We start from the raw sequence: 27,632 nt of genomic DNA, 5'->3' as shown, positions 1-27,632 counted from the left end.
CCACAACGTCGCGATTCAAAACCAAAAGTTTCCAGGCAAAGCCTTTGCAGTGGTTTTCAGTGAAGATAGTTGATGCAAATTTGCCAGTAGCCAATCACAAAATGCACTCCTGAAAGAAAGAAAAAAACACTGATCTCCATCTTGCTAGTTACTATTTAGTATGTTATTTAAGTGGATAGAGTAGAGATGTGGGCATGGCTCCTCTAAGCCAAAAGAGTCCATCATTGAAAGCAGATCCATGTCCCTGTTGCCTGGGGTTGGGCGTCCCAGACTAAGAGCCCTATAGATGCCATTTGGAACCCAGCCATTTCCAGTCTCTGCTGGAGAGTTGTTGGGTATGTGAAACATACTGAAGGACCTATTGGGGAACAATGGTTGAGATAATCATTGTTTGGTAATATCCCTTACTCTTCAACCATTGATTATAGCTTAGAAAGCCAGCATTGTAGAGACAGCAAAGAGAGCAGACCTTGTGGTATAACGCGGTGGCCTTGTCTCTGACCACGCTATATAGAACGCTCCAATAGAATCCAGATTATGTAGCACTGAAAGCATTTTCAACCGTCTACCATGTCACTGTTGGAGAAATATTTTCAGCCACTCAGCAAGAATCCACGAGACCTTATCCATACTGATGGACCACCCTTATCCAGGGTAGCCTAGTGGTTAGAGCGTTGGAAGGTTGCACGTTCAAACCCCCGAGCTGACAAGGTTTTTTCAGTAGCCATTAGGAACCCAGCCATTTCCTGTCTCTGCTGGAGAGTCTGTTGTTCTGCCCCTGAACAGGCAGTTAACCCACTGTTCCTAGGCCGTCATTGAAAATAAGAATTTGTTCTTAACTGACTTGCCTGGTAAAATAAAGGTAAAACAAAATAAAATACAAATTCTAAGCTGATTCATACAGAACAAACCAAGATGTTCAGTTTTCATCAATGATGCAGCATAGTGCTCACTATCCAGGAAACACAGAGACATTTACATGGTCATTTAGCACACGTACCGTACCCAGAGTGACTTACAGTCGGGTGGTTCTCTCACCTTTAGGATGAACGCACTAATCAAAGTCAGTACATACATCTGCAGTAAACAAAATCAGCCCTAATGACCCATAGCTAACTGGAAACACTACAGAATGGGTCCAGCCAAACTGACCATACAGCAGGTTTGATTCCTTGCTGTACCGAGAATCCATAGATTTAACATGAAAATAATTCCACTAAAGAATGGGTCCAGCAGGTCCATCAGTATGACTCCTGGTCCATCAATATGGCTCCAGATCCATCAGTATGGCTCCAGGTCCATCAGTATGACTCCAGGTCCATCAGTATGATTCCAGGTCCATCAGTATGATTCCAGGTCCATCAGTATGACTCCATCAGTATGACTCCAGGTCCATCAGTATGACTCCAGGTCCATCAGTATGACTCCATCAGTATGACTCCAGGTCCATCAGTATGGCTCCAGGTCCATCAGTATGACTCCCACAGTATGACTCCAGGTCCATCAGTATGACTTCATCAGTATGACTCCAGGTCCATCAGTATGACTCCCACAGTATGACTCCAGGTCCATCAGTATGACTCCATCAGTATGACTCCAGGTCCATCAGTATGGCTCCAGGTCCATCAGTATGACTCCCACAGTATGACTCCAGGTCTATCAGTATGACTCCAGGTCTATCAGTATGGCTCCAGGTCCATTAGTATGGCTCCAGGTCCATCAGTATGACTCCCACAGTATGACTCCAGGTCCATCAGTATGACTCCAGGTCCATCAGTATGACTCCATCAGTATGGCTCCAGGTCCATCAGTATGGCTCCATCAGTATGACTCCAGGTCCATCAGTATGACTCAAGGTCCATCAGTATGACTCCAGGTCCATCAGTATGACTCCATCAGTATGGCTCCAGGTCCATCAATATGGCTCCAGGTCCATCAGTATGACTCCAGGTCCATCAGTATGACTCCAGGTCCATCAGTATGACTCCATCAGTATGATTCCAGGTCCATCAGTATGACTCCAGGTCCATCAGTATGACTCCAGGTCTATCAGTATGACTCCAGGTCCATCAGTATGGCTCCAGGTCCATTAGTATGGCTCCAGGTCCATCAGTATGACTCCCACAGTATGACTCCAGGTCCATCAGTATGACTCCATCAGTATGGCTCCAGGTCCATCAATATGGCTCCAGGTCCATCAGTATGACTCCAGGTCCATCAGTATGACTCCAGGTCCATCAGTATGACTCCAGGGCCATCAGTATGACTCCAGGGCCATCAGTATGACTCCAGCAGTATGGCTCCAGGTCCATTAGTATGGCTCCAGGTCCATCAGAATGACTCCAGGTCCATCAGTATGACTACATCAGTATGACTCCAGGTCCATCAGTATGGCTCCAGGTCCATCAGTATGACTCCAGGTCCATCAGTATTAATCCAGGTCCATCAGTATGACTCCATCAGTATGACTCCAGGTCCATCAGTATGACTCCAGGTCCATCAGAATGACTCCAGGTCCATCAGTATGACTCCAGGTCCATCAGTATGACTACATCAGTATGACTCCAGGTCCATCAGTATGGCTCCAGGTCCATCAGTATGACTCCAGGTCCATCAGTATTAATCCAGGTCCATCAGTATGACTCCATCAGTATGACTCCAGGTCCATCAGTATGACTCCAGGTCCATCAGAATGACTCCAGGTCCATCAGTATGACTCCAGGTCCATCAGTATGACTCCATCAGTATGGCTCCAGGTCCATCAGTATGACTCCATCAGTATGGCTCCAGGTCCATCAGTATGACTCCAGGTCCATCAGTATGACTCCATCAGTATGGCTCCAGGTCCATCAGTATGACTCCATCAGTATGGCTCCAGGTCCATCAGTATGACTCCAGGTCCATCAGTATGACTCCATCCGTATGGCTCCAGGTCCATCAGTATGACTCCATTAGTATGGCTCCAGGTCCATCAGTATGGCTCCATCTGTATGACTCCAGGTCGATCAGTATGGCTCCAGGTCCATCAGTATGACTCCAGGTCCATCAGTATGGCTGCATCAGTATGGCTCCAGGTCCATCAGTATGGCTCCAGGTCCATCAGTATGGCTCCAGGTCCATCAGTATGACTCCATCAGTATGACTCCAGGTCCATCAGTATGGCTCCAGGTCCATCAGTATGGCTGCATCAGTATGGCTCCAGGTCCATCAGTATGGCTCCATCAGTATGACTCCAGGTCCATCAGTATGGCTCCAGGTCCATCAGTATGGCTCCATCAGTATGACTCCAGGTCCATCAGTATGACTTCATCAGTATGGCTCCAGGTCCATCAGTATGATTCCAGGTCCATCAGTATGGCTCCAGGTCCATCAGTATGGCTCCATCAGTATGACTCCAGGTCCATCAGTATGATTCCAGGTCCATCAGTATGGCTCCAGGTCCATCAGTATGGCTCCAGGTCCATCAGTATGGCTCCAGGTCCATTCTGTTAAAAGGTTGCTTGGGGACTTAGCCCTTACTGGAGACCTCTGTGTGTCTGGATGTTGGGGAGCGTGTGGGCCTCGGCTGATGGGTGTTGGGGAGCGTGTGGGCCTCGGCTGATGGGTGTTGGGGAGCGTGTGGGCCTCGGCTGATGGGTGTTGGGGAGCGTGTGGGCCTCGGCTGATGGGTGTTGGGGAGCGTGTGGGCCTCGGCTGATGGGTGTTGGGGAGCGTGTGGGCCTCGGCCGATGGGTGTTGGGGAGCGTGTGGGCCTCGGCCGATGGGTGTTGGGGAGCGTGTGGGCCTCGGCCGATGGGTGTTGGGGAGCGTGTGGGCCTCGGCCGATGGGTGTTGGGGACCGTGTGGGCCTCGGCCGATGGGTGTTGGGGACCGTGTGGGCCTCGGCTGATGGGTGTTGGGGAGCGTGTGGGCCTCAGCTGATGGGTGTTGGGGAGCGTGTGGGCCTCGGCCGATGGGTGTTGGGGACCGTGTGGGCCTCGGCTGATGGGTGTTGGGGAGCGTGTGGGCCTCGGCTGATGGGTGTTGGGGAGCGTGTGGGCCTCGGCTGATGGGTGTTGGGGAGCGTGTGGGCCTCGGCTGATGGGTGTTGGGGAGCGTGTGGGCCTCGGCTGATGGGTGTTGGGGAGCGTGTGGGCCTCGGCTGATGGGTGTTGGGGAGCGTGTGGTCCTCGGCTGATGGGTGTTGGGGAGCGTGTGGGCCTCGGCTGACTCAAGCCAAAGGTGAGCATCGCCAGGTGAATAAAGAAGTATTTCCCTCTCTCTCTCTGGAGTCAAAAAAACGAAGCCGTCACAGACAGGAAGTAGTTTTTCCCTTTCTCTTCTTATGAAATGGTCTGCCCTCTGGGCCCTGGCTGAAGTGTGCCTGCCTGTGTGTTGTGTCTGTTCGGTGACTGACTGTCCAGTGTGTAGTTGTGATAGTGAACAGAGCTGGCAGACTTGGTCTTTCATCTCCTACTGAGAAGATCCCACAGGCCAATAGTCATTAGGAGCCTGGCGCCATTGCTAGTACAGGGGTAGTGAGGTGAGTAGGTGTGTGTGTGTGTGTGTGTGTGTCTGTGAGTTAGGGTCTTGTCCCACAGTCGACTATGTGAAAGGCCCCACATACCAGGCGGGTACGGTGAACAGGGAGGCCTCTGTAGCACACATCAAAATAGCTGGGCTGACTGATTGGCTGCCCCTCCGGGAGGCATCTGTGGCATCCGCCATACACAAACCTGTTCATTGTACAATGAACCACCTCACGTCTCGTCCGCAAAACAGGCATTTCAAATTTCCTCTGATAATTTGACTCTGATGCAACAAACCTACCGGTACATACAGAGGCAATGAGGCCTAGTTAATGACACGTATGTGGATGGTGCACCCTGGTAGCTTTTTCAAATCTTTGGTTGACGTACCACTTCAACCTACATCAACGCATGGCAAAGGAATGTACTGGACTCCAACACACACACACACACACGCACGCACGCACGCACGCACGCACGCACGCACACACACACACACACAGACAGACACAGACAGACACACACAAAGCATCAATATAGGACTAAGATGAAAAGCCGTCTCTGACGCTCGTCGGACGTGGCAGGGCTTACAAACTATCACGGATTACAAAGGGATGCCCCAGTGATGTGAGCCTACCAGACGAGCTAAATGCCTTCTATGCTTGCTTCGAGGCAAGCAACACTGAAGCATGCATAAGAGCACCAGCTGTTCCAGACGGCGAGGCCAGACAGATTATCAGTACTCCGAGTATATACTAACCAGCTGGCAAGTGTCTTCACTGACATTTTCAACCTCTCCCTGACCCAGTCTGTAATACCTACATGTTTCAAGAAGACCACCATAGTCCCTGTGTCCAAGAACACCAAGGTAACCTGTCTAAATGACTTTCGACCCATAGCACTTACATCTGTAGCCATGAAATGATTTGAAAGGCTGGTCATGGCTCACATCAACACCATCATCCCAGACACCCTGGACCCACTCCAATTTGCATACCGCCCCAACAGATGATGCAATCTCTATTGCACTTCAAACTGCTCTCTCTCAACGGGATAAGAGAAACACCTATGTGAGAATGCTGTTCATTGACTACAAGCTCAGCGTTCAACCCCATAGTGCCCTCAAAGCTCATCACTAAGCTCAGGACCCTGGGACTGAACACCTGCCTCTGCAACTGGATCCTGGACTTCCTGTCGGGCCGCCCCCAGGTGGTCCGCCACACTGACCCTCAACACGAGGGCCCCTCAGGGGTGCGTGCTTAGTCCCCTCCTGTACTAGCTGTTCACCCACGACTGTGTGGCCGCGCACAACTCGAACTCCCAACATTAAGTTCGCTGACGACACAAGTGTGGTAGGCCTGTGGTAGGCCTGATCACCAATGACGATGAGACAGCCTATAGGGAGGAGGTCAGAGATTAGACAGTGTGCTACCAGGAAAACAACCTTTCCCTCAAAGTCTGCAAGTCAAAAGAGCTGATCCTGGGCTACAGCAAACAGATGGCCGAGCACGCACCATCCACATCGAAGGGGCTGTAGAGGAGCGGGTTGCGAGCTTTAAGTTCATCGGTGTCTACATCACTAAGGAATTAACATGGTCCACGCCAACACAGTCGTGAAGGCTGTGTTGGCGTTGCAACATCGCTTTCCCCTAAGGAGGATGACTAGCTGCATCAGCACTTGGTATGGCAACTGCTTGGCATCCGACCGCAAGGTTCTACAGAGGGAAGTGCGTACAGCCCAGTACATCACTGGGGCCGAGCTCCCTGCCATCCTGGACCTCTATACCAGGCGGTGTCAGAGGAAGGCCCAGTACATCACTGGGGCCGAGCTCCCTGCCATCCAGGACCTCTATACCAGGCGGTGTCAGAGGAAGGCCCAGTACATCACTGGGGCCGAGCTCCCTGCCATCCAGGACCTCTATACCAGGCGGTGTCAGAGGAAGGCCCAGTACATCACTGGGGCCGAGCTCCCTGCCATCCAGGACCTCTATACCAGGCAGTGTCAGAGGAAAGGCCCTAAACATTGTCAGACTCCAGCCACCCAAGTCATTGACTATTCTCTCTGCTACTGTACAGCAAGCGGTACAGATGCACAAAGTCTGGAACCAACAGGACCCTGAACATCTTCTATCCCCAAGCCACAAGACTGCTAAATAGCTATCCAAATAGCTACCAGACTATCTGCATTGATCACATTTTGCCTCATCACATACAATGCTGCTACTGTCTATTATCTATCCTGATGCCGAGTCACTTTACCCCTACCTATATGTACATATAGGTAGGGGTAAATTACCTCGTACCATTACCTCGTACCCTTGCACATTGACTTGGTATTGGTACCCTGTGTATATAGCCATGTTATCGTTACTCATTGTGGATTTATTCCTTGTGTGATCATTTGTATATTGTTTTATCTGCATTGTTGGGAAGGGCCTGTAACTAAGCATTTCACTGTTAGCCTACACCAGTTTAAGAAGCATGTGACAAATAACATTTGATTTCCCCCTGTTCTCTATGTGTGCTCAAAACACACAACCAAAGAATAACAACAGATCAAAGTTGTTGATGTGTTGTACAGTAGGAATGTATATATACGGAATCTAATGCATACATTTCCTCCTGCTCTCTAATAGATAGTAGTGTCTGTATGTGTGCTCATTTCCTCCTGCTCTCTAATAGATAGTAGTGTCGGTCTGTGCTCATTTCCTCCTGCTCTCTAATAGATAGTCGTGTCTGTCTGTGTGCTCATTTCCTCCTGCTCTCTAATAGATAGTGTCGGTCTGTGCTCATTTCCTCCTGCTCTCTAATAGATAGTAGTGTCCGTCTGTGTGCTCATATCCTCCAGCTCTCTAATAGATAGTAGTGTCTGTATGTGTGCTCATTTCCTCCTGCTCTCTAATAGATAGTAGTGTCTGTCTGTGTGCTCATTTCCTCCTGCTATCTAGTAGATAGTAGTGTCTGTCTGTGTGCTCATTTCCTCCTACTATCTAGTAGATAGTAGTGTCCGTCTGTGTGCTCATTTCCTCCTGTTCTCTAATAGATCGTAGTGTCTGTCTGTGTGCTCATTTCCTAATGCTCTCTAATAGACAGTAGTGTCTGTCTGTGTGCTCATTTCCTCCTGCTCTCTAGTAGATAGTAGTGTCTGTCTGTGTGCTTATTTCCTCCTGCTCTCTAGTAGATAGTAGTGTCTCTCTGTGTGCTCATTTCCTCCTGTTCTCTAGTAGATAGTAGTGTCTGTCTGTGTGCTCATTCCCTCCTGCTCTCTAGTAGATAGTAGTGTCTGTCTGTGTGCTTATTTCCTCCTGCTCTCTAGTAGATAGTAGTGTCTGTCTGTGTGCTCATTTCCTCCTGCTCTCTAGTAGATAGTAGTGTCTGTCTGTGTGCTTATTTCCTCCTGCTCTCTAGTAGACAGTAGTGTCTCTCTGTGTGCTCATTTCCTCCTGTTCTCTAGTAGATAGTAGTGTCTGTCTGTGTGCTCATTCCCTCCTGCTCTCTAGTAGATAGCAGTGTCTGTCTGTGTGCTCATTTCCTCCTGCTCTCTAGTAGATAGTAGTGTCTGTCTGTGTGCTCATCTCCTTCTGCTCTCTAATAGATAGTAGTGTCCGTCTGTGTGCTCATCTCCTTCTGCTCTCTAATAGATAGTAGTGTATGTCTGTGTGCTGAAAAAGACACAGAAACAAAAAAAAAACATCCAAAGAAATACAAAACAGATCCAACGAAAACAAACCCAAAATGGAAAAGATCAGAGAAGAACCAAACGAACACGGGAACCAAAGCGTGCGTCATTGTATCCCATCCACCTCACCACTGTGTGACGCCGTGCCCCATGTGCTCATTGTATCCCATCCACCTCACCACTGTGTGACGCCGTGCCCCATGTGCTCCATGTGCCCCATGTGCTCCATGTGCTCATTGTATCCCATCCACCTCACCACTGTGTGACGCCGTGCTCCATGTGCTCATTGTATCCCATCCACCTCACCACTGTGTGATGCCGTGCTCCATGTGCCCCATGTGCCCCATGTGCCCCATGTGCTCCATGTGCTCCATGTGCCCCATGTGCTCCATGTGCCCCATGTGCTCCATGTGCTCCATGTGCCCCATGTACCCCATGTGCCCCATGTGCTCCATGTGCTCCATGTGCTCCATGTGCTCCATGTGCTGTTTGTTGATGTGGAGAACACATTTACATTTTAGTCATTTAGGAGACACTCTTATCCAGGAGTAATTAGGGTTAAGTGCCTTGTTCAAGGTCACATCGATAAGATTCTTCACCTAGGTGGCTCAGGGATTCGAATCAGCGACCTTACGGTTACTGGCCCAACGCGCTTAACCGCTAGACAACCTAGAAGTGTATCCCAATTGGCACTCTATTCCCTATATAGTGCACTACTTTAACATTAGCCCAGGGATAATGTGGTTTGTTGCTAGATAATGTGGGTTTGTTACTAGATAATGGAGTTTGTTGCTAGATAATGTGGTTTGTTGCTAGATAATGTAGGTTTGTTACTAGTTAATGGGGTTTGTTGCTAGATAATAGGGTTAGATAATGTGGGTTTGTTACTAGTTAATGGGGACTGTTGCTAGATAATAGGGTTAGATAATGTGGGTTTGTTACTAATTAATGGGGTCTGTTGCTAGATAATGTGGGTTTGTTACTAATTAATGGGGTCTGTTGCTAAATAATGTGGGTTTGTTACTAGTTAACGGGGTTTGTTGCTAGATAATAGGGTTAGATAATGTGTGTTCGTTGCTAAATAATGTAGTTTGCTGCTAGATAATGGATTTAGATAATGTGTGTTTGTTACTAGATAATGTGGTTGTTGTTAGATAATGTGGATTTGTTGCTCGATAATGACGTTTATTCGAGGAAGGAAAGAGAGGAAGACTCTCACTTCAGTATCTTAACTAGTTATTTACACATTATCTCATTCTGCTCTTTTGTAGCTTTGGCAACCATGTGTGTGTTTTCTATCCCAGTTCGCTCCTCTCCCTGTAGGCTTTACAGACGCTACCCACCCCTTGGCTGCAACCCTTCTAATTTAGTGTACCCTGCTCGCACAACCCAGGAGGCATTCCTGGCCTCCGGCAGCGGTTTGAACTGCCGATCTGCGGTCAAGAACACAGAGTTCATCTCAGCCTATGCTGCCCTTCAGTCCCTAGACTTTTTGGCCCTGATTGAGACATGGCTCACCCCAGAGAACACTGCTACTCCAGCTGCTCTCTCTTCATCTGACTACGTTTTCTCTCATAGTCTGAGAACATCTGATCGTGGTGGTGGTGGAACAGGGCGACTCATTTCTAGTAACTGGAGATTTTCTCTTCTCTCCCTCCTCACCTGTCCATCTCCTCATTTGAGTTCCATGCTGTCACTGTCTCTTGTCCACTCAAGCTTAACATTATTGTCATCTATCACCCAGGTGCCCTTAGAGAGTTCCTCAATGAGCTTGACACCTTGATAATTTCATTTCTTGACGATGGCTCACCGTTCTTCGTACTGGGCGGTTCAACCTCCTAACGTCTGCCTTCGATTAATTTCTTTCCAACTCTTTCTTTCCCCTCTTTGTCTCTTCTGTTCTCACTCTTTCCCAGTCCCTAGAGGCTGTTTGTCTACTAATCTTTCCCCTCTTTGTCTCTTCTGTTCTCACTCTTTCCCAGTCCCTAGAGGCTATCTACTAATCTTTCCCCTCCTTGTCTCTTCTGTTCTCACTCTTTCCCAGTCCCTAGAGGCTGTTTGTCTACTAATCTTTCCGCATCCTATGACTCGCAATGTCCCCTTTCTTCCTGGTCGGCTCGGCCGACCATCTCTGGAGACTTCCCTCAACAACTCCTCCCTGACCACTGGCGGTGTCCCCTCACTTCAGAATGGCCCGAGTTGCTCCCCTCCTGCTCCGTGGCTGAGTGACTCATTGCGAGCTTACAGAACAGGACTGCAGGCAGTTGACGAAAATGGAGGAAAACTAAACTTCTAAAATACCTATTATCCTTTCACTCCCTCCTCTCTACCTTCTCTTCCTGTGTATCCACTGCTAAAGCCATATTATATCACTCTACATTTTAAGCTTCTGCCTCTAACCCTAGGAAAGTCTTTGCACCTTCTCCTCCCTCCGTAATCTTCCATCCCCTCCCTCTCTCTCTGCGGATGATTTTGTCAACCACTTTGAAAAGAAGGTTTACAACATCCGCTCCTCATCCGCTCCTCATCCGCTCCTCATCCACTCCTCATTCACTCCTCATTCACTCCTCATTCACTCAGCCTATTGAACCCTGTCACAGGATTGTCTGAAGGTAACTGGTACCGGTTATATATATATATATATATGAGTCCTTGAGTGGCCCAGCCAGAGCACAATCTTGAACCCGATCAAAGCTTGATGAGGAAAAAAACAACAATTTAATTGTCTTTACAAATTGTTTTGTAAAGAAAAGGACGAGTGGATGACCTCACATGATCGGGTTCAAGATTGTGCTCTGGCTGGGCCACTCAAGGACATTCAGAGACTTGTCCAGAAGCCATTCCTGCGTTGTCTTGACTGTGTGCTTATGGTCATTGTCCTGTTGAAAGGTGGACCTTCGCCTCAGTCTGAGGTCCTGAGCGCTCTGGAGCAAGTTTTCATCAAGGATCTCTCTGTACTTTGCTCTGTTCAGCTTTACCTCGATCCGGTCTAGTCTCCCAATCCCTGCCGCTGAAAAACATCACCACAGCATGATGTTTCCACCACCATGCTAGGTTTTCTCCAGATGTGATGCTTGGCATTCAGGCCAAATAGTTAATTCTTGGTTTCATCAGACCAGAGAATCTTGTTTCTCATGATCTGAGAGTCTTTAGGTGCCTTTTGGCAAACTCAAAGTGGGCTGGCATGTGCCTTTTACTGAGGAGTGGCTTCCGTCTGGCCACTCTACCATAAAGGCCTGATTGGTGGAGTGCTGCAGAGATGGTTGTCCTTCTGGAAGATTCGCCCATCTCCACAGAGGAACTTTGGAGCTCTGTCAGAGTGACCATTGGGATCTTGGTCACCCTGACCAAGGCCCTTGCTCAGTTTGGCTGGGCGACCAGTTCTTGGTGGTTTCAACTTCTTCCATTTAAGAATGATGGAGGCCACTTCTTGGGGACCTTCAATGCTGTAGACACTTTTTGGTACCCTTCCCCAGATCTGTGCCTCGACACAATCGACACCGTCTCTGAGCTCTACGGACAATTCCTTATACCTCATGGCTTGGTCTTTGCTCTGACATACACTGTCAAATATAAACAGGTGTGTGCCTTTCCAAATCTTGTCCAATCAATATCATTTACCACAGGTGAACTCCAATCAAGTTGTAGAAACATCTCAAGGATGATCAATGGAAACAGGATGCACCTGAGCTCAATTTTGAGTCTCATAGCAAAGGGTCTGAATAGTTATGTAAATAAGGTATCTGTTTTTGATTTTTTTTATGCATTTGCAAAGAAAATCTAAAAACCTGTTTTCGCTTTGTCATTATGCAGTATTGTGTGTAGAGGGATAAAAAAAAAATATTCAACCATTTTAGAATAAGGCTGTAACATAACAAAATGTGGAAAAAGTCATGGTGTCTGAATACTTTCCAAATGCACTGTACGTTCCTCTCGGTTTCTTGGCCCTTTCCAGAACAGCTACCTTGTCCTTGAACCTCAGGAACTTGACCACTATCGGTCTGGGCCTATCACTTGAGCTAGTGGTGGGTTTTCCAGTCCTGTGGGCGCGCTCCACCTCAATCTTCCTGTGGTCCATCTTCTATTTCTCAGATCATTTTACCTCACTTTGTCCTCAGACTCTGTCCAGGTCTCATGTGGAGATTCTGCAATTCCGTCTACAACCATGTTGTTCCGCCTTGACTGTACCTCGAGTCTGATTTCTCCGTCATTGTTATCATGGATTCACAGACGGGGCGGCAGGGTAGCCTAGTGGTTAGAGCGTTGGACTAGTAACCGGAAGGTTGTGAGTTCAAAACCCCCGAGCTGACAAGGTACAAATCTGTCGTTCTGCCCCTGAACAGGCAGTTAACCCACTGTTCCCAGGCCGTCATTGAAAATAAGAATTTGTTCTTAACTGACTTGCCTGGTTAAATAAAGGTAAAATAAAAATAAATAAATAAACAGACAGAACTGATGTCCTCTCTCAGTTACTTAGATTGCGGTCATCTTGCCATCCTCCTGCTTTCACGCCCTGACCTTAGAAAGCCTTTTTATGTCTTTATTTGGATTGGTCAGGGTGTGATTTGGGGTGGGCATTCTATGATTTTGTGTTTCTATGTTTTGGCTGGGTATGGTTCTCAATCAGGGACAGCTGTCCATCGTTGTCTCTGATTGGGAACCATACTTAGGTAGCCCTCTTTCTCTCCTTTCGTTGTGGGTAGTTGACTTTGTTAGAGGCATCATAAAAACACGGTCGTTTCCTTGTTTTGTTGGCGACATTTACCTAATAAACAGAAATGTACGCTCACCGCGCTGCACCTTGGTCTTCTTCCAGCCACGGCCGTGACACCTGCAACAGTTCTTCAGGTCCTGGATGTCTCTGGTCAGGTCGTTCACTCTTTTATTAGTTGAATCCACCAGTATATGGACAAAACACGTGAAGCTATTTTCTTGTCGTGGTAACAATTGCTTGTACAACTCTTTTTGTTCAATTATGAGATCCTTTACCTGTGATAGAGAGACACCACTGTCCTCAATGGTACTCCTGACGGTTTTGGTCTTTGTCATGGTAGCTATCAACGTAGGTTACACTGTTACTCCTCACAGTTCCAGACAGGGCAGGTCACAGAGAAGATTGAAAACAACAAACAGCAGGGATCTAGACGGTCACAAACCCGGGACAATCCGCGGTCCCAACAACGGCTAACCTTGTCGCGAGCTGCGTTCAAGCCCTCAAGAAAACCCTGCCAACTTGATAGCTAGCTGCTACGCCAAATACCTCCTCAGACCCGGCCTTGGTCGGTAGGTTCACTGGACAGAGAGTAGTAGTCCCAGCAACTGATGCCAACTGCATCGCGGGATCCAAACTCAAAAGTTAGGTTCAGCTCAACATCAGGAAGGTGTTCCTAATGTTTTGTTAACTCAAGTGTATCTTCCACCTAATCATAACAGGAAGGATATCGCCCCAAACTGACTGAGCGAACCACCGACCTCACATATTTCTGTATTCAACAACTGTTTTCATTAGCAATCGTTCCGGTCTATCTTTGGAATTCAATGTTTTTATAGTGGAACGAAGGATCTGTTCAAATCGGTTTATTCCAGCTCAGGGACAGGAGGAACAGGGGCGGAGAACAGAGCAATGTGTACGGTCATATTAACATTAGGAGGTTTTAAAGTTGGATCCCCTTTTGGGTTGTTATTGCTGCTGCTCCACTGTTTATAACAGGAGGAGGATGGTGAAGGTAAGGACAGTAATACGACTAAATCACCGATCTTAGTCTAACATATTGTAATTGTAATGGTAGATTCATGTGCATCTTCAGCCTAAATGGAACCTGATATTGTATATTTAACTAAGCAAGTCTAGTTAAATCTGTTTTATAGCCCATCCAACTACCTCATCCCCATATTGTTATTTATTTCGTTTGTTTGCCTCTTTGCACCCCAGTATCTCTACTGTACAATTTTAAAAAACGAAATAAAACTAACTATTAAAACATGGCACAGGTAAAAATGGCAAAAGCTCTATTCTCATTGCTTTGCTTTTGGAGTAAGAGCAATGGAATCCAAGGTTTCATTCATCTTCTGAACATCTATCACTCCAGTGTTTAACTGCTATATTGTAATTACTCAGCCACTGCGGCCTATTTATTGCCTTTACCTCCCTAATCTTACCTCATTTGCACACACTGTATATAGATTTTTCTATTGTGTTATTGACTGTACGCTTGTCTATTCCATGTGTAACTCTGTGTTGTTGTTTGTGTCGCACTGCTTTGCTTTGCCTTGGCCAGGTCGCAGTTGTAAAGGACAACTTGTTCTGGTTAAATAAAGGTTAAATAAAGGTTAAATAAAGGTGAAATAAAAAAAATAAAAAGTCAGTTAAGAACAAATTCAGTTCAATAACAGAGCTGGAGCATTGGGCCAGTAACCGAAAGGTTGCTAGATCGAATCCCTGAGCAGATTTTTACCTTGTCAGCTCAGGGATTCGATCTAGCAACCTTTCGGTTACTGGCCCAATGCTCTAACCACTAGGCTACCTGCCTCCCCAGGATACAGTGCACTACGTTTGACCAGAGCCCTATGGTACTAGGGTGCCATTTGGGATGCATACAGAGGCAGTGTAGTCGTAGCAACCGTACAGCTAAACCAGCCACCTTAGTGTTGACATATTGGAACTGTAGATGAATCAATATGTCATGTTTTACTCTACCTCCTCCAAAACACCTCTAGAACACGACAAACAGACACTTTCAAAACCTGACCATGTCCCAAACAGCCCCCTATTCCCTCTAGAACACGACAAACAGACACTTTCAAAACATGACCAGCCTGACCGTGTCCCAAACAGCCCCCTATTCCCTCTAGAACACGACAAACAGACGCTTTTAAAACCTGACCAGCCTGACCGTGTCCCAAACGGCCATCTATTCCCTCTAGAACACGACAAACAGACACTTTTAAAACCTGACCAGCATGACCGTGTCACAAACGGCCCCCTATTCCCTCTAGAACATGACAAACAGACGCTTTTAAAACCTGACCAGCCTGACCGTGTCCCAAACAGCCCCCTATTCCCTCTAGAACACGACAAACAGACACTTTCAAAACATGACCAGCCTGACCGTGTCCCAAACAGCCCCCTATTCCCTCTAGAACACGACAGACGCTTTTAAAACCTGACCAGCCTGACCGTGTCCCAAACGGCCATCTATTCCCTCTAGAACACGACAAACAGACACTTTTAAAACCTGACCAGCATGACCGTGTCACAAACGGCCCCCTATTCCCTCTAGAACACTACAAACAGACGCTTTCCAAACCTGACCAGCCTGACCGAGTCCCAAACAGCCCCCTATTCCCTCTAGAACACTACAAACAGACGCTTTCCAAACCTGACCAGCCTGACCGTGTCCCAAACGGCCCCCTATTCCCTCTAGAACACTACAAACAGACGCTTTCAAAACCTGACCAGCCTGACCTTGTCCCAAACGGCCATCTATTCCCTCAAGAACACGACAGACAGACACTTTCAAAACCTGACCAGCCTGACCGAGTCCCAAACAGCCCCCTATTCCCTCTAGAACACTACAAACAGACGCTTTCCAAACCTGACCAGCCTGACCGTGTCCCAAACGGCCATCTATTCCCTCTAGAACACTACAAACAGACGCTTTCAAAACCTGACCAGCCTGACCGTGTCCCAAACGGCCATCTATTCCCTCTAGAACACTATAAACAGACGCTTTCCAAACCTGACCAGCCTGACCATGTCCCAAACGGCCATCTATTCCCTCTAGAACACGACAGACAGACACTTTCAAAACCTGACCGTATATTGTGTTGCATAAACACGCACGCACAAGCACTTATCAAACCATTTTAATGTATGGCACAGTCTGAAAGAGTATCTCTCCACGGCTGAAGGATATGAATTCACATGGGTACTTCTGTCTCCCATCGATTCTGTGAAACATGTCGCGTTTCAAGGCATTAGCCAAACAACATGTCCCGTTTCAAGGCATTAGCCAAACAACATGTCCCGTTTCAAGGCATTAGCCAAACAACATGTCCCGTTTCAAGGCATTAGCAAATCAACATGTCCCGTTTCAAGGCATTAGCCAATCAACATGTTGCGTTTCAAGGCATTAGCCAAATAGGACCTCTTACAGTATGTCATAAGAATCTAATTTTTCTTTGTTTACCTTTCCCCCTCAGTTACTCAGTCTCTTCCTTCAGTCCTAGTTTACCATTCCTCAGCCTCTTCCTTCAGCCCTAGTTCACCTTTCCTCAGCCTCTTCCTTCAGTCCTAGTTTACCATTCCTCAGCCTCTTCCTTCAGCCCTAGTTCACCTTTCCTCAGCCTCTTCCTTCAGCCCTAGTTCACCTTTCCTCAGCCTCTTCCTTCAGCCCTAGTTTACCATTCCTCAGCCTCTTCCTTCAGCCCTAGTTTACCATTCCTCAGCCTTTTCCTTCAGTCCTAGTTTACCATTCCTCAGCCTCTTCCTTCAGCCCTAGTTTACCATTCCTCAGCCTCTTCCTTCAGCTCTAGTTTACCATTCCCCAGCCTCTTCCTTCAGCCCTAGTTCACCTTTCCTCAACCTCTTCCTTCAGCCCTAGTTTAGGTTTAAGCTATTTGGGATACAACCTGTTGCTTTCTACACACTTGTGAATAGAATGAAGGCAGCAGCTCCATTTTCTGAATAGATTGATTGATTCTCAGCTGGCCTTGTATGAAGCTGCTGGAATTGATTCTCAGCTGGCCTTGTATGAAGCTGCTGGAATTGATTCTCAGCTGGCCTTGTATGAAGCTGCTGGAATTGATTCTCAGCTGGCCTTGTATGAAGCTGCTGGAATTGATTCTCAGCTGGCCTTGTATGAAGCTGCTGGAATTGATTCTCAGCTGGCCTTGTATGAAGCTGCTGAAATTGATTCTCAGCTGGCCTTGTATGAAGCTGCTGGAATTGATTCTCAGCTGGCCTTGTATGAAGCTGCTGGAATTGATTCTCAGCTGGCCTTGTATGAAGCTGCTGAAATTGATTCTCAGCTGGCCTTGTATGAAGCTGCTGAAATTGATTCTCAGCTGGCCTTGTAAGAAGCTGCTGAAATTGATTCTCAGCTGGCCTTGTATGAAGCTGCTGGAATTGATTCTCAGCTGGCCTTGTATGAAGCTGCTGAAATTGATTCTCAGCTGGCCTTGCATGAAGCTGCTGGAATTGATTCTCAGCTGGCCTTGTATGAAGCTGCTGGAATTGATTCTCAGCTGGCCTTGTATGAAGCTGCTGAAATTGATTCTCAGCTGGCCTTGCATGAAGCTGCTGGAATTGATTCTCAGCTGGCCTTGTATGAAGCTGCTGAAATGGATGAATGTGTCAGTCTGTGAGGAGGAGCGAGGGGTGCAGAGGGGGGTAGGTTGTATGTGCCGTGGATCAGATATCAGATAGCCTGGGTCTGGAAACCTGCCACATGTTTCCTCACTGCACAGAAAAGGGCTGATGGGGTCCTTTTCCTTCATAAGCCACAGCAGCATTATTCTGAGATTTCATTGGACCGGTAGAGGTCAAAGAAACCGAAACGAGGAAATCTGACAACTGGATATAAGAATACAACATTATACAAAAACAGTAATAACTGGTCGTTGGATCATATCTTATTTTATGAAAAAAGTTAAGATAAAAGTAAATTTAATTCACCTATTTAGTTAATGAATGTGACTGGGTTAAGGGCAATTACGCTGAATTTTCCCTCTTTGAAAAGCAATTTTCTTATTTGAAAAGCATCTTTTTTTCCCCCCATTGAAAAGCAAAATGGGGGAAAATGTATTTGGAATTGATATTTCAGTTTAGTTCCTGAATTGACTGAAATGAACTATAATTCACCCCAGCTCTGTAGTAATGATGAATGTAATTATATAACCTCATTATGGGTCAGAATTTACCATTGGGTCAGTGTTTCTACTGTTCTGCTGTGTGAATGGGAGGCCAACCCAATGAAGATCTATTCTATTCTATCCCAGCCCAGTCTAGTCCAGTCTCTTCTATTCTAGACCAGCTACGTTATTCCACTGTGAGTTGTGCTGTGTGAATGAACGGGAGGCCCACCAACCTGTTGCATCCAGTCTCTTCTATTCTATTTGATTCTATATTATTCCACTGTGAGTTGTGCTGTGTGAATGAACGGGAGGCCCACCAACCTGTTGCATCCAGTCTCTTCTATTCTATTTGATTCTATATTATTCCCCTGTGAGTTGTGCTGTGTGAATGAACGGGAGGCCCACCAACCTGTTGCATCCAGTCTCTTCTATTCTATTTGATTCTATATTATTCCCCTGTGAGTTGTGCTGTGTGAATGAACGGGAGGCCCACCAACCTGTTGCATCCAGTCTCTTCTATTCTATTTGATTCTATATTATTCCCCTGTGAGTTGTGCTGTGTGAATGAACGGGAGGCCCACCAACCTGTTGCATCCAGGTGGTGAAGGATCGTTGCCAGGAGTTTTTCTTCTCCAGATGCAGGTAGCTGTTGAAGAGGATCAGGTACATGTAACGCTCCAGATACTGGACACTCTTCAGATGCAGCTGCAGCACCTCCTTCTCACTCTTACCACTTTTAATCTGCAGGGGAATCGCGGAAAGAGGAGAGTCATTATAAATGACACACCAAAGGATGAGAACTGTAACCATAAAAACATTTAAAAGTTGTTTTAGTTCAAGTGAACAACAGCGTCCAAACTACAACGGTAACTAATACATGGTGCAGAAGAAACAAGACTTTATTTTAGGTGAACTATTCCTGTAATTCATGTTGTGGATCAGACTACTATTAGATTGGGGAGGCAGGTAGCCTAGTGATTAGAGCGTTGGGCCAGTAACCAAAAAGGTTGCTAGATCGAATCCCAGAGCAAGGTAAAAATCAAATCTCAGAACAAGGTTAAAAAAAAAAAGCTATCTGTCGTTCTGCCCCTGAACAGGCAGTTAACCCACTGTTCCTAGACCAGTTAACCTCACTGTTCCTAGACCAGTTAACCCACTGTTCCTAGACCAGTTAACCCACTGTTCCTAGACCAGTTAACCCACTGTTCCTAGACCAGTTAACCCATTGTTCCTAGACCAGTTAACCCATTGTTCCTAGACCAGTTAACCCATTGTTCCTAGACCAGTTAACCCACTGTTCCTAGACCAGTTAACCCACTGTTCCTAGACCAGTTAACCCACTGTTCCTAGACCAGTTAACTCACTGTTCCTAGACCTGTTAACTCACTGTTCCTAGACCAGTTAACACACTGTTCCTAGACCAGTTAACCCACTGTTCCTAGACCAGTTAACCCACTGTTCCTAGACCAGTTAACCCACTGTTCCTACACCAGTTAACCCACTGTTCCTAGACCAGTTAACCCACTGTTCCTAGACCAGTTAACCCACTGTTCCTAGACCAGTTAACCCACTGTTCCTAGACCAGTTAACCCACTGTTCCTAGACCAGTTAACCCACTGTTCCTAGACCAGTTAACCCACTGTTCCTAGACCAGTTAACTCACTGTTCCTAGACCAGTTAACCCACTGTTCCTAGACCAGTTAACCCACTGTTCATAGACCAGTTAACCCACTGTTCCTAGACCAGTCATTGTAAATAAGATTTGTTCTTAACTAGATAAATAACATAAAGACTGACCTCTAGACATATCTCACCTACTTCTGATCAGGGGGAATCATGGGAAAAGAGAAGTCATTATTATGGGTGTGGTCCGATCGGTAAACACTGTTTGTTGTTGTGTAACGGATGTGAAACGTGAAGGTCATGGGTTCAATTCATCGGGAATCAGATCACACACAGTAAATGTATGTTACTTTGGATAATAGTGTCTTCTCAGTACTATAGTGTATTATCAATATTTTCCGTGGTGTCTGTTTGGCCAAGCATGAACACAGCACAGCCTGGTGAGAGTAAATGACAGTGCAACCCTTTCAACCGGGCCTTTAATAGCCAGGTAACCACATAGAGCAGACAAAAGGTCAGATAGCTGTATGTCTTCTCTAATAGGCTAGAACTGTAGCCAACCATTCAATACCTCTCTACGCACTAATGACTCCTGGGATATCATTTATACCATCTCGGTCTCGGTTGACATTTAACCTTCAGAAATAATGGGTGAGCAAATGAGGGCTAACAATACCAACGTTTTCCACACTTCATAGTACAAAGAAATGATTTCCTATGATTTTCAGGGAACCCAGGACTGTGCACAGCAGTGTTTCAGAATCATCAAACATCTAAATGATTGCCATCACGGCAAATAAACATGGAACATGAAAAATGATTTCTGCCGAGGCGCACTTTGACGATGCTAGAATATACTTTTCCTCTGCCAACAAAAATGAGTAATGAACAGAGAAATCAGACAACACTATATTCTAATAAATAGGTGATCTACCTTGCCGGCTTGTTGTTGTGTAACGGATGTGAAACGGCTAGCTAGTTAGCGGTGGTGCTACTGTAACGGATGTGAAACTGCTAGCTTAGTTAGCGGTGTTCGCGCTAAATAGCGTTTCAAATCGGTGACGTCACTTGCTCTGAGACCTTGAAGTAGTGGTTCCCTTTGCTCTGCAAGGGCCGCGGCTTTTGTGGAGCGATGGGTAACGATGCTTTGTGGGAGACTGTTGTTGATGTGTGCAGAGGGTCCCTGGTTCGCGCCCGGGTATGGGCGAGGGGACGGTCTAAAGTTATACTGTTACATGTGTTCTATGCGAGATAAATATTCCTCCTGAGACGCATTTAAGTTGAGAATTTCCAATCGTAGGGAAAACTGCAGTTTTAATGGCCATTGTTTTGTTTTTAAAAAAAGCTAGATCCCAGCTTTCCATTCCTACTTTGGTTATTTCGCAACTCCTAAATATGCGCAAACTGCGTAATTTTAAAGCCAGAGTTTTTAGCAGCGGCATGGTTAACATGTTACCACTTTCCAATTTGCTGTGAGTGAATAGGGGAGAGTGGGACTAAATGTAACACGGGTCAATTTTGGGGTAAACTGGGGTAAAAAACCAACCTTATTCATTACTCTTTGGATGGTGTATCAATACACCCAGTCACTACAAAGTTAGAGGCGTCCTTCCTAACTCAGTTGCAGGAGAGGAAGGAAACCGCTCAGGGGTTTCACCATGAGGCCAATCGTGACTTTAAAACAGTTACAGAGTTTATTGGCTGTGACGGGAGAAAACTGAGGATGGATTTAACAACATTGTAGTTACTCCACAATACTAACCTAAATGACAGAGTGAAAAGAAGGAAGCCTGTACAGAATACAAATATTCCAAAACATGCATCCTGTTTGCAACAAGGTACTAAAGTAATACTGCACAAAATGTGGCAAAGCAATTCACTTTCTGTCCTGAATACAACGTGTTAGTAATGTATTGAATTTCCACAGAACATGAGTACCACTCTCCATATTTTCAAGCATAGTGGTGGCTGCATCATGTTATGGGTATGCTTGTAATCTTTGTTCAGGATAAAAAAAATAAACAGAATGGCACTAAGTACAGGCAAATCCTAGAGGAAAACCTGGTTCAGTCTTCTTTCCACCAGACACAGGGAGATGAATTCACCTTTCAGCACGACAATAACCTAAAACACGAGGCCAAATCTACACTGGAGTTGTTTACCATGAGGACAGTGAATGTTCCTTAGTGGCCGAGTTACAGTTTTGATTCAAATCTAATTTAAAATCTATAGAAATATATGAAAATGGGGTGTCTAGCAAAAATATAAACACAACATGAAACAATTTCTAAAATACTGAGTCACAGTTTTATAAGGAAATCAGTCTATTCAAATAAATTAATTAGGCCCTAATCTATGGATTTCACATGACTGGGCAGGCGTGCAGCCATGGAGGGCATAGACCAACCCACTTGGCAGCCAGGCCGGATGTCGAGGTCCCGTATTCATTAAAACTAAATGGAAGAAAACAGAAACGGGTAGGGACAACCTGAACTTAAGAAGCGCTAATTTACAACGGAATACTATTTGCTACGGGTTGCTACGGTGTGCACTAATGAACATGACCCAGGAAGTCCCTCTTCCTATTTCAGTGTGTTCTCCTCCGTTTGGTGCAGTAGCAGATAAGTATCAAGTATCAAAGTGGGCATTCATTTTTACTCGTTCTCCGCTCTCCAACTTTATGTCTAACTGAAAAGCCTAACCTAGCAATCAGGACAACTGAAGAAAAAAAAACATCAGACGGAATCCAATGACAATCATTTACCTCGTTCTCTCTCTACGCTGAGTAACCTTGATAATGGGGTCCTTTTTCAATAACTGGTTACTGGCACCATGGTATCTGCTGACAAGGCTCTTCTAGCAGCGGTTTCGTCCCAAACTGCACCCTATTCCCTATTTAATGCACTGCTTCTTTTACCAGGGCCCATAGGGATTATGGTGAAAAACCGTGGACTATATAGGGAGCCATTTGGGATGTAGCCCATTAGTCAATGTCAAGAACGAAGGTTTTTAATGTGAAGCTTTGATTGCTTTGGGCCTTGAGCTAACCCTGGAACGGAGTACTAATGCTTCAGAGTGTTTGTAGTGGCAAGGTTGGAGGGGGGTTGGGGGTGGGGGGTAGAGGGGTGAGCTAACCCTGGAACGGAGTACTAATGCTTCAGAGTGTTTGTAGTGGCAAGGTTGGAGGGGGGTTGGGGGTGGGGGGTGGGGGTAGAGGGGTGAGCTAACCCTGGAACGGAGTACTAATGCTTCAGAGTGTTTGTAGTGGCAAGGTTGGAGGGGGGTTGGGGGTGGGGGGTGGGGGTAGAGGGGTGAGCTAACCCTGGAACGGAGTACTAATGCTTCAGAGTGTTTGTAGTGGCAAGGTTGGAGGGGGGTTGGGGGTGGGGGGGGGGGGTAGAGGGGTGAGCTAACCCTGGAACGGAGTACTAATGCTTCAGAGTGTTTGTAGTGGCAAGGTTGGAGGGGGGTTGGGGGGGGGGGGGGTAGAGGGGTGAGTAGGGGGGTAGAGGGGAAAGGGGGGACAGGAGGGAGTTGAGGGGTGAGGAGGGACAGGAGGGAGTTGAGGGGTGAGTAGGGGAGAGGGGACCTCTCCTCTCCTCTCCTCTGGTCCCCTCTCCTCTCCTCTGGTCCCCTCTCCTCTCCTCTGGTCCCCTCTCCTCTCCTCCCCTCTGGTCCCCTCTCCTCTCGTCCCCTCTCCTTTCCTCTGCTCTGGTACCCTCTCCTCTCCTCTGGTCCCCTCTCCTCTCCTCTCCTCTGCTCTGGTCCCCTCTCCTCTCCTCTGGTCCCCTCTCCTCTCCTTTCCTCTCCTCTGCTCTTGTCCCCCCTCCTCTCCTCTGGTCCCCTCTCCTCTGGTCCCCTCTCCTCTCCTTTGATCCCGTCTCCCCTCCTTTCCTCTCCTCTCCTTTCCTCTCCTCTGGTCCCCTCTCCTCTCCTTTCCTCTCCTCTGGTCCCCTCTCCTCTCCTCTGGTCCCCTCTCCTCTCCTTTCCTCTCCTCTGGTCCCCTCTCCTCTCCTTTCCTTTCCTCTGGTCCCCTCTCCTCTCGTCTCCTCTCGTCTCCACTCCTCTCCACTCCTCTCCACTCCTCTGGTCTCGTCTCCTCTCCTCTGGTCTCGTCTCCTCTCCTCTGGTCTCTTCTGACAACTGATCTAACCGGGCAACACGTGAATTCTGTCCGTCTATCTGAGAACCCTGTGAGGCCCATATTCATTAGTGCACAGCGTAGCAAAAACGTTTTCATTAGAAACTAAACGGAAGAAAACAAAACAAAATGGGTAGGGACAACCTGAACTTAAGAAGCGCTAATTTGCAACTGAATACCATTTTCTATGGTTTGCTACGGTGTGCACTAATGAACATGACCCAGGAAGTCCCTCTTCCTATTTCAGTGTGTTCTCCTCCGTTTGGTGCCTATTGAACAGGACCCTGATCCCCCTGTGCACCTTGCCTTCCCAGAAGGCTCTGAGGCAACACTAGTTCAGCGTGCTCACCCTCCTCTCAACTCTCTCTTCAGCCTGAATATAACACAGAGCTCATTCCTGGCAGACACGTGTGCTCCAGATAGACAGAGACACACACACACACACACACACACACACACACACACACCTGCACACACACACACCTGCACAGCACACACACACACCTGCACAGCACACACACACAAAGATCAGCTGTGACTGCACACTTCTTGACACCTCCTCCCATACAACAGACAGACCTTTTCTGTATGCTCCTCGAGGACATCACACCATAAAAACCCTAAATGTGCATTGAATTAAAAACAGGAAGTCATCTGTCAATTAGGAGCTGACGTGTTGTTGTTTTTAAAAGCATTCAAATGTTACGTCATATTGACATCAGCCAAATCCCAATGTACCTGACAGCAGACAGAGACAGGCGTCAAGCCATCAACTCACTCCATCTGTGGATCAACTCACTCCATCTGTGGATCAACTCACTCCATCAACTCACTCCATCTGTGGATCATGTAACAGAGTAGAGAAACGCCAGCGGATGACGATGGAGAAACACTAGGATGAAGATGTGGAGTAGTCAGAGTCAGTCAGTCAGAATCAGTCCGTCAGAGTCAGTCAGTCAGAGTCAGTCAGTCAGTCCGTCAGAGTCAGTCAGTCAGTCCGTCAGAGTCAGTCAGTCCATCAGAGTCAGTCAGTCCATCAGAGTCAGTCCGTCAGTCAGAGTCAGTCAGTTTGTCAGAGTCAGTCAGTCAGTCAGAGTCAGTCAGTCAGTCAGAGTCAGTCAGTCCATCAGAGTCAGTCAGTCCATCAGAGTCAGTCAGTCAGTCAGTCAGTCAGTCAGTCAGTCAGTCAGTCAATCCATCAGTCAGAGTCAATCCATCAGTCAGAGTCAGTCAGTCAGTCCGTCAGAGTCAGTCAGTTTTCAGTCAGTCAGAGTCAGTCAGTCAGTCAGTCAGAGTCAGTTAGTCATTTAGTCAGAGTCAGTCAGTCAGTGAGTCAGTCAGTCTTCAGTCAGTCAGTCAGTCAGAGTGAGTCAGTCAGTCAGTTATTCAGTCAGTCCGTCAGAGTTAGTCAGTTAGTCAGTCAGTCAGTCAGAGTCAGTCAGTCAGAGTCAGAGTCCTCAAGTCATCCCTAGTATCCACATAACCTCAGTCATACAGAGAACCCCATGTGGCTCCCACAGATAGGACTAGAGAGTAATAACAGAGACTCTGAGAAAGGGAGAGGCTCAAGTCCACCTTATAACTCTGAATGCTTAACTGCTCCTGGTTTATGTCCCAAACTGCACCCTATCCCCTATATACACTATATAAAGACTAGAGGGTCATTTGGGACACAGCCAACGACTGTTGTGAGAGCTAATGCTTATACCAGTCCATTAATCCACATGGACTGGATTTACTAGAAACAGAGATAACACACATTACGGATAGTAGAAAGTTGAGGTGCTGACCTTTGAACTCTAGTCTCTCCACTGGGTGTGCTATGAAGAAGGATAATTCTACAGCACAACTGGATCACAGCAACCCTAATAACAGTGTTTACAGTATACAGTTGTTGTTTTACAGTAGCGGAACTGTGATTGAGCAAGGGTCCGTAACCTCTTAAACAGGTGACGTTAAAGAGGATCAGTTTCTCTGTTAATACCCAGAGCTGGGCTAGCACTAGTACACTGGGCTAGCACTAGTCCACTGGGCTGGCACTAGTACACTGGGCTAGCACTAGTACACTGGGCTGACACTAGCACACTGGGCTGACACTAGTACACTGGGCTAGCACTAGTACACTGGGCTGGCACTAGTACACTGGGCTAGCACTAGTACACTGGGCTAGCACTAGTACACTGGGCTGGCACTAGTACACTGGGTTGGCACTAGTACACTGGGCTGGCACTAGTACACTGGGCTGGCACTAGTACACTGGGCTGGCACTAGTACACTGGGCTAGCACTAGTACACTGGGCTAGCACTAGTACACTGGGCTGGCACTAGTACACTGGGCTAGCACTAGTACACTGGGCTGGCACTAGTACACTGGGCTGGCACTAGTACACTGGGCTAGCACTAGTACACTGGGCTGGCACTAGTACACTGGGCTGGGACTAGTACACTGGGCTAGCACTAGTACACTGGGCTAGCACTAGTACACTGGGCTGGCACTAGTACACTGGGTTGGCACTAGTACACTGGGCTGGCACTAGTACACTGGGCTGGCACTAGTACACTGGGCTGGCACTAGTACACTGGGCTAGCACTAGTACACTGGGCTAGCACTAGTACACTGGGCTGGCACTAGTACACTGGGCTAGCACTAGTACACTGGGCTGGCACTAGTACACTGGGCTGGCACTAGTACACTGGGCTAGCACTAGTACACTGGGCTGGCACTAGTACACTGGGCTGGGACTAGTACACTGGGCTAGCACTAGTACACTGGGCTGGCACTAGTACACTGGGCTGGCACTAGCACACTTGGCTGGCACTAGTACCCACAGAGCTGGCACTAGTACCCACAGAGCTGGCACTAGTACACTGGGCTGGCACTAGTACCCACAGAGCTGGCACTAGTACCCACAGAGCTGGCACTAGTACCCACAGAGCTGGCACTAGTACCCACAGAACTGGCACTAGTACACTGGGCTGGCACTAGTACACTGGGCTGACACTAGTACACTGGGCTGACACTAGTACACGGGACTGCACTAGTACACTGGACTGGCACTAGTACACTGGGCTGACACTAGTACACACTGGGCTGGCACTAGTACACTGGGCTGGCACTAGTACACTGGGCTGGTACTAGTACACACTGGGCTGGCACTAGTACACACTGGGCTGGCACTAGCACACTTGGCTGGCACTAGTACCCACAGAGCTGGCACTAGTACACTGGGCTGGCACTAGTACACTGGGCTGGCACTAGTACACTGGGCTGGCACTAGTACACTGGGCTGGCACTAGTACACACTGGCTGGCACTAGCACACTGGGCTGGCACTAGCACACTGGGCTGGCACTAGTACATACACAGAGGTCTTTCCTTTCTCACACAGGGCTCCATTCTATAGATCACCCTGTTCCCTACATAGTGCACTGCGGGCCCAGGTCAAAGTAGGGCACTATGTAGGGAATTTGGGCGCCATGTGGGATGGAACCAGAGGGTCTCTGGTAATCCCCTTCAGGCATGTCCCCCTCCCCTCCTCACAGCGAAGGACAGAGCACAGCTGGTTAGAAGAGGGCAACCCTAACCCCGGCTTACTAAGCAAAGGAGCGTGAGCACACACACACACACACACACGCACGCACGCTGATCTGTAAACTGGCACAGTAACTAATACCAATCAATTGAAAAATGTGTGATTCATTAAGTTGAGGGTGGTGACACTGCTGGGGTTAAAATATGGGAGGTGACACTGCTGGGGTTAGAATATGGGAGGGGACACTGCTGGGGTTAAAATATGGGAGGTGACACTGCAGGCAACCCATCCATC

At 47.4% G+C, this 27,632-nt stretch overlaps 1 protein-coding gene across 4 annotated transcripts in view; it reads right to left on the bottom strand.

Moving 5' to 3' along the window:
- LOC110518596 (paladin) overlaps window positions 1-27,632 on the bottom strand; it is a 160,550-nt gene that overhangs the window by 5,250 nt on the left and 127,668 nt on the right. For all 4 annotated transcript variants that reach the window (XR_005053304.1, XR_005053303.1, XM_036988516.1 and 1 more), the window contains exon 19: window positions 18,628-18,783. Coding sequence is in view for 2 of the 4 variants with exons in the window: in XM_036988516.1 (XP_036844411.1) it covers window positions 18,628-18,783 (156 nt within the window). In the remaining 2 variants the exon portion in view is untranslated. The remainder of the gene's footprint in view (window positions 1-18,627; window positions 18,784-27,632) is intronic.

This window comes from Oncorhynchus mykiss, chromosome 1, assembly GCF_013265735.2.
Source record: "Oncorhynchus mykiss isolate Arlee chromosome 1, USDA_OmykA_1.1, whole genome shotgun sequence".
NCBI lineage: Eukaryota > Metazoa > Chordata > Actinopteri > Salmoniformes > Salmonidae > Oncorhynchus > Oncorhynchus mykiss.
The sequence above is the reverse complement of the archived record's forward strand: the minus strand, read 5'-3'. Positions and strand labels throughout refer to the sequence as shown.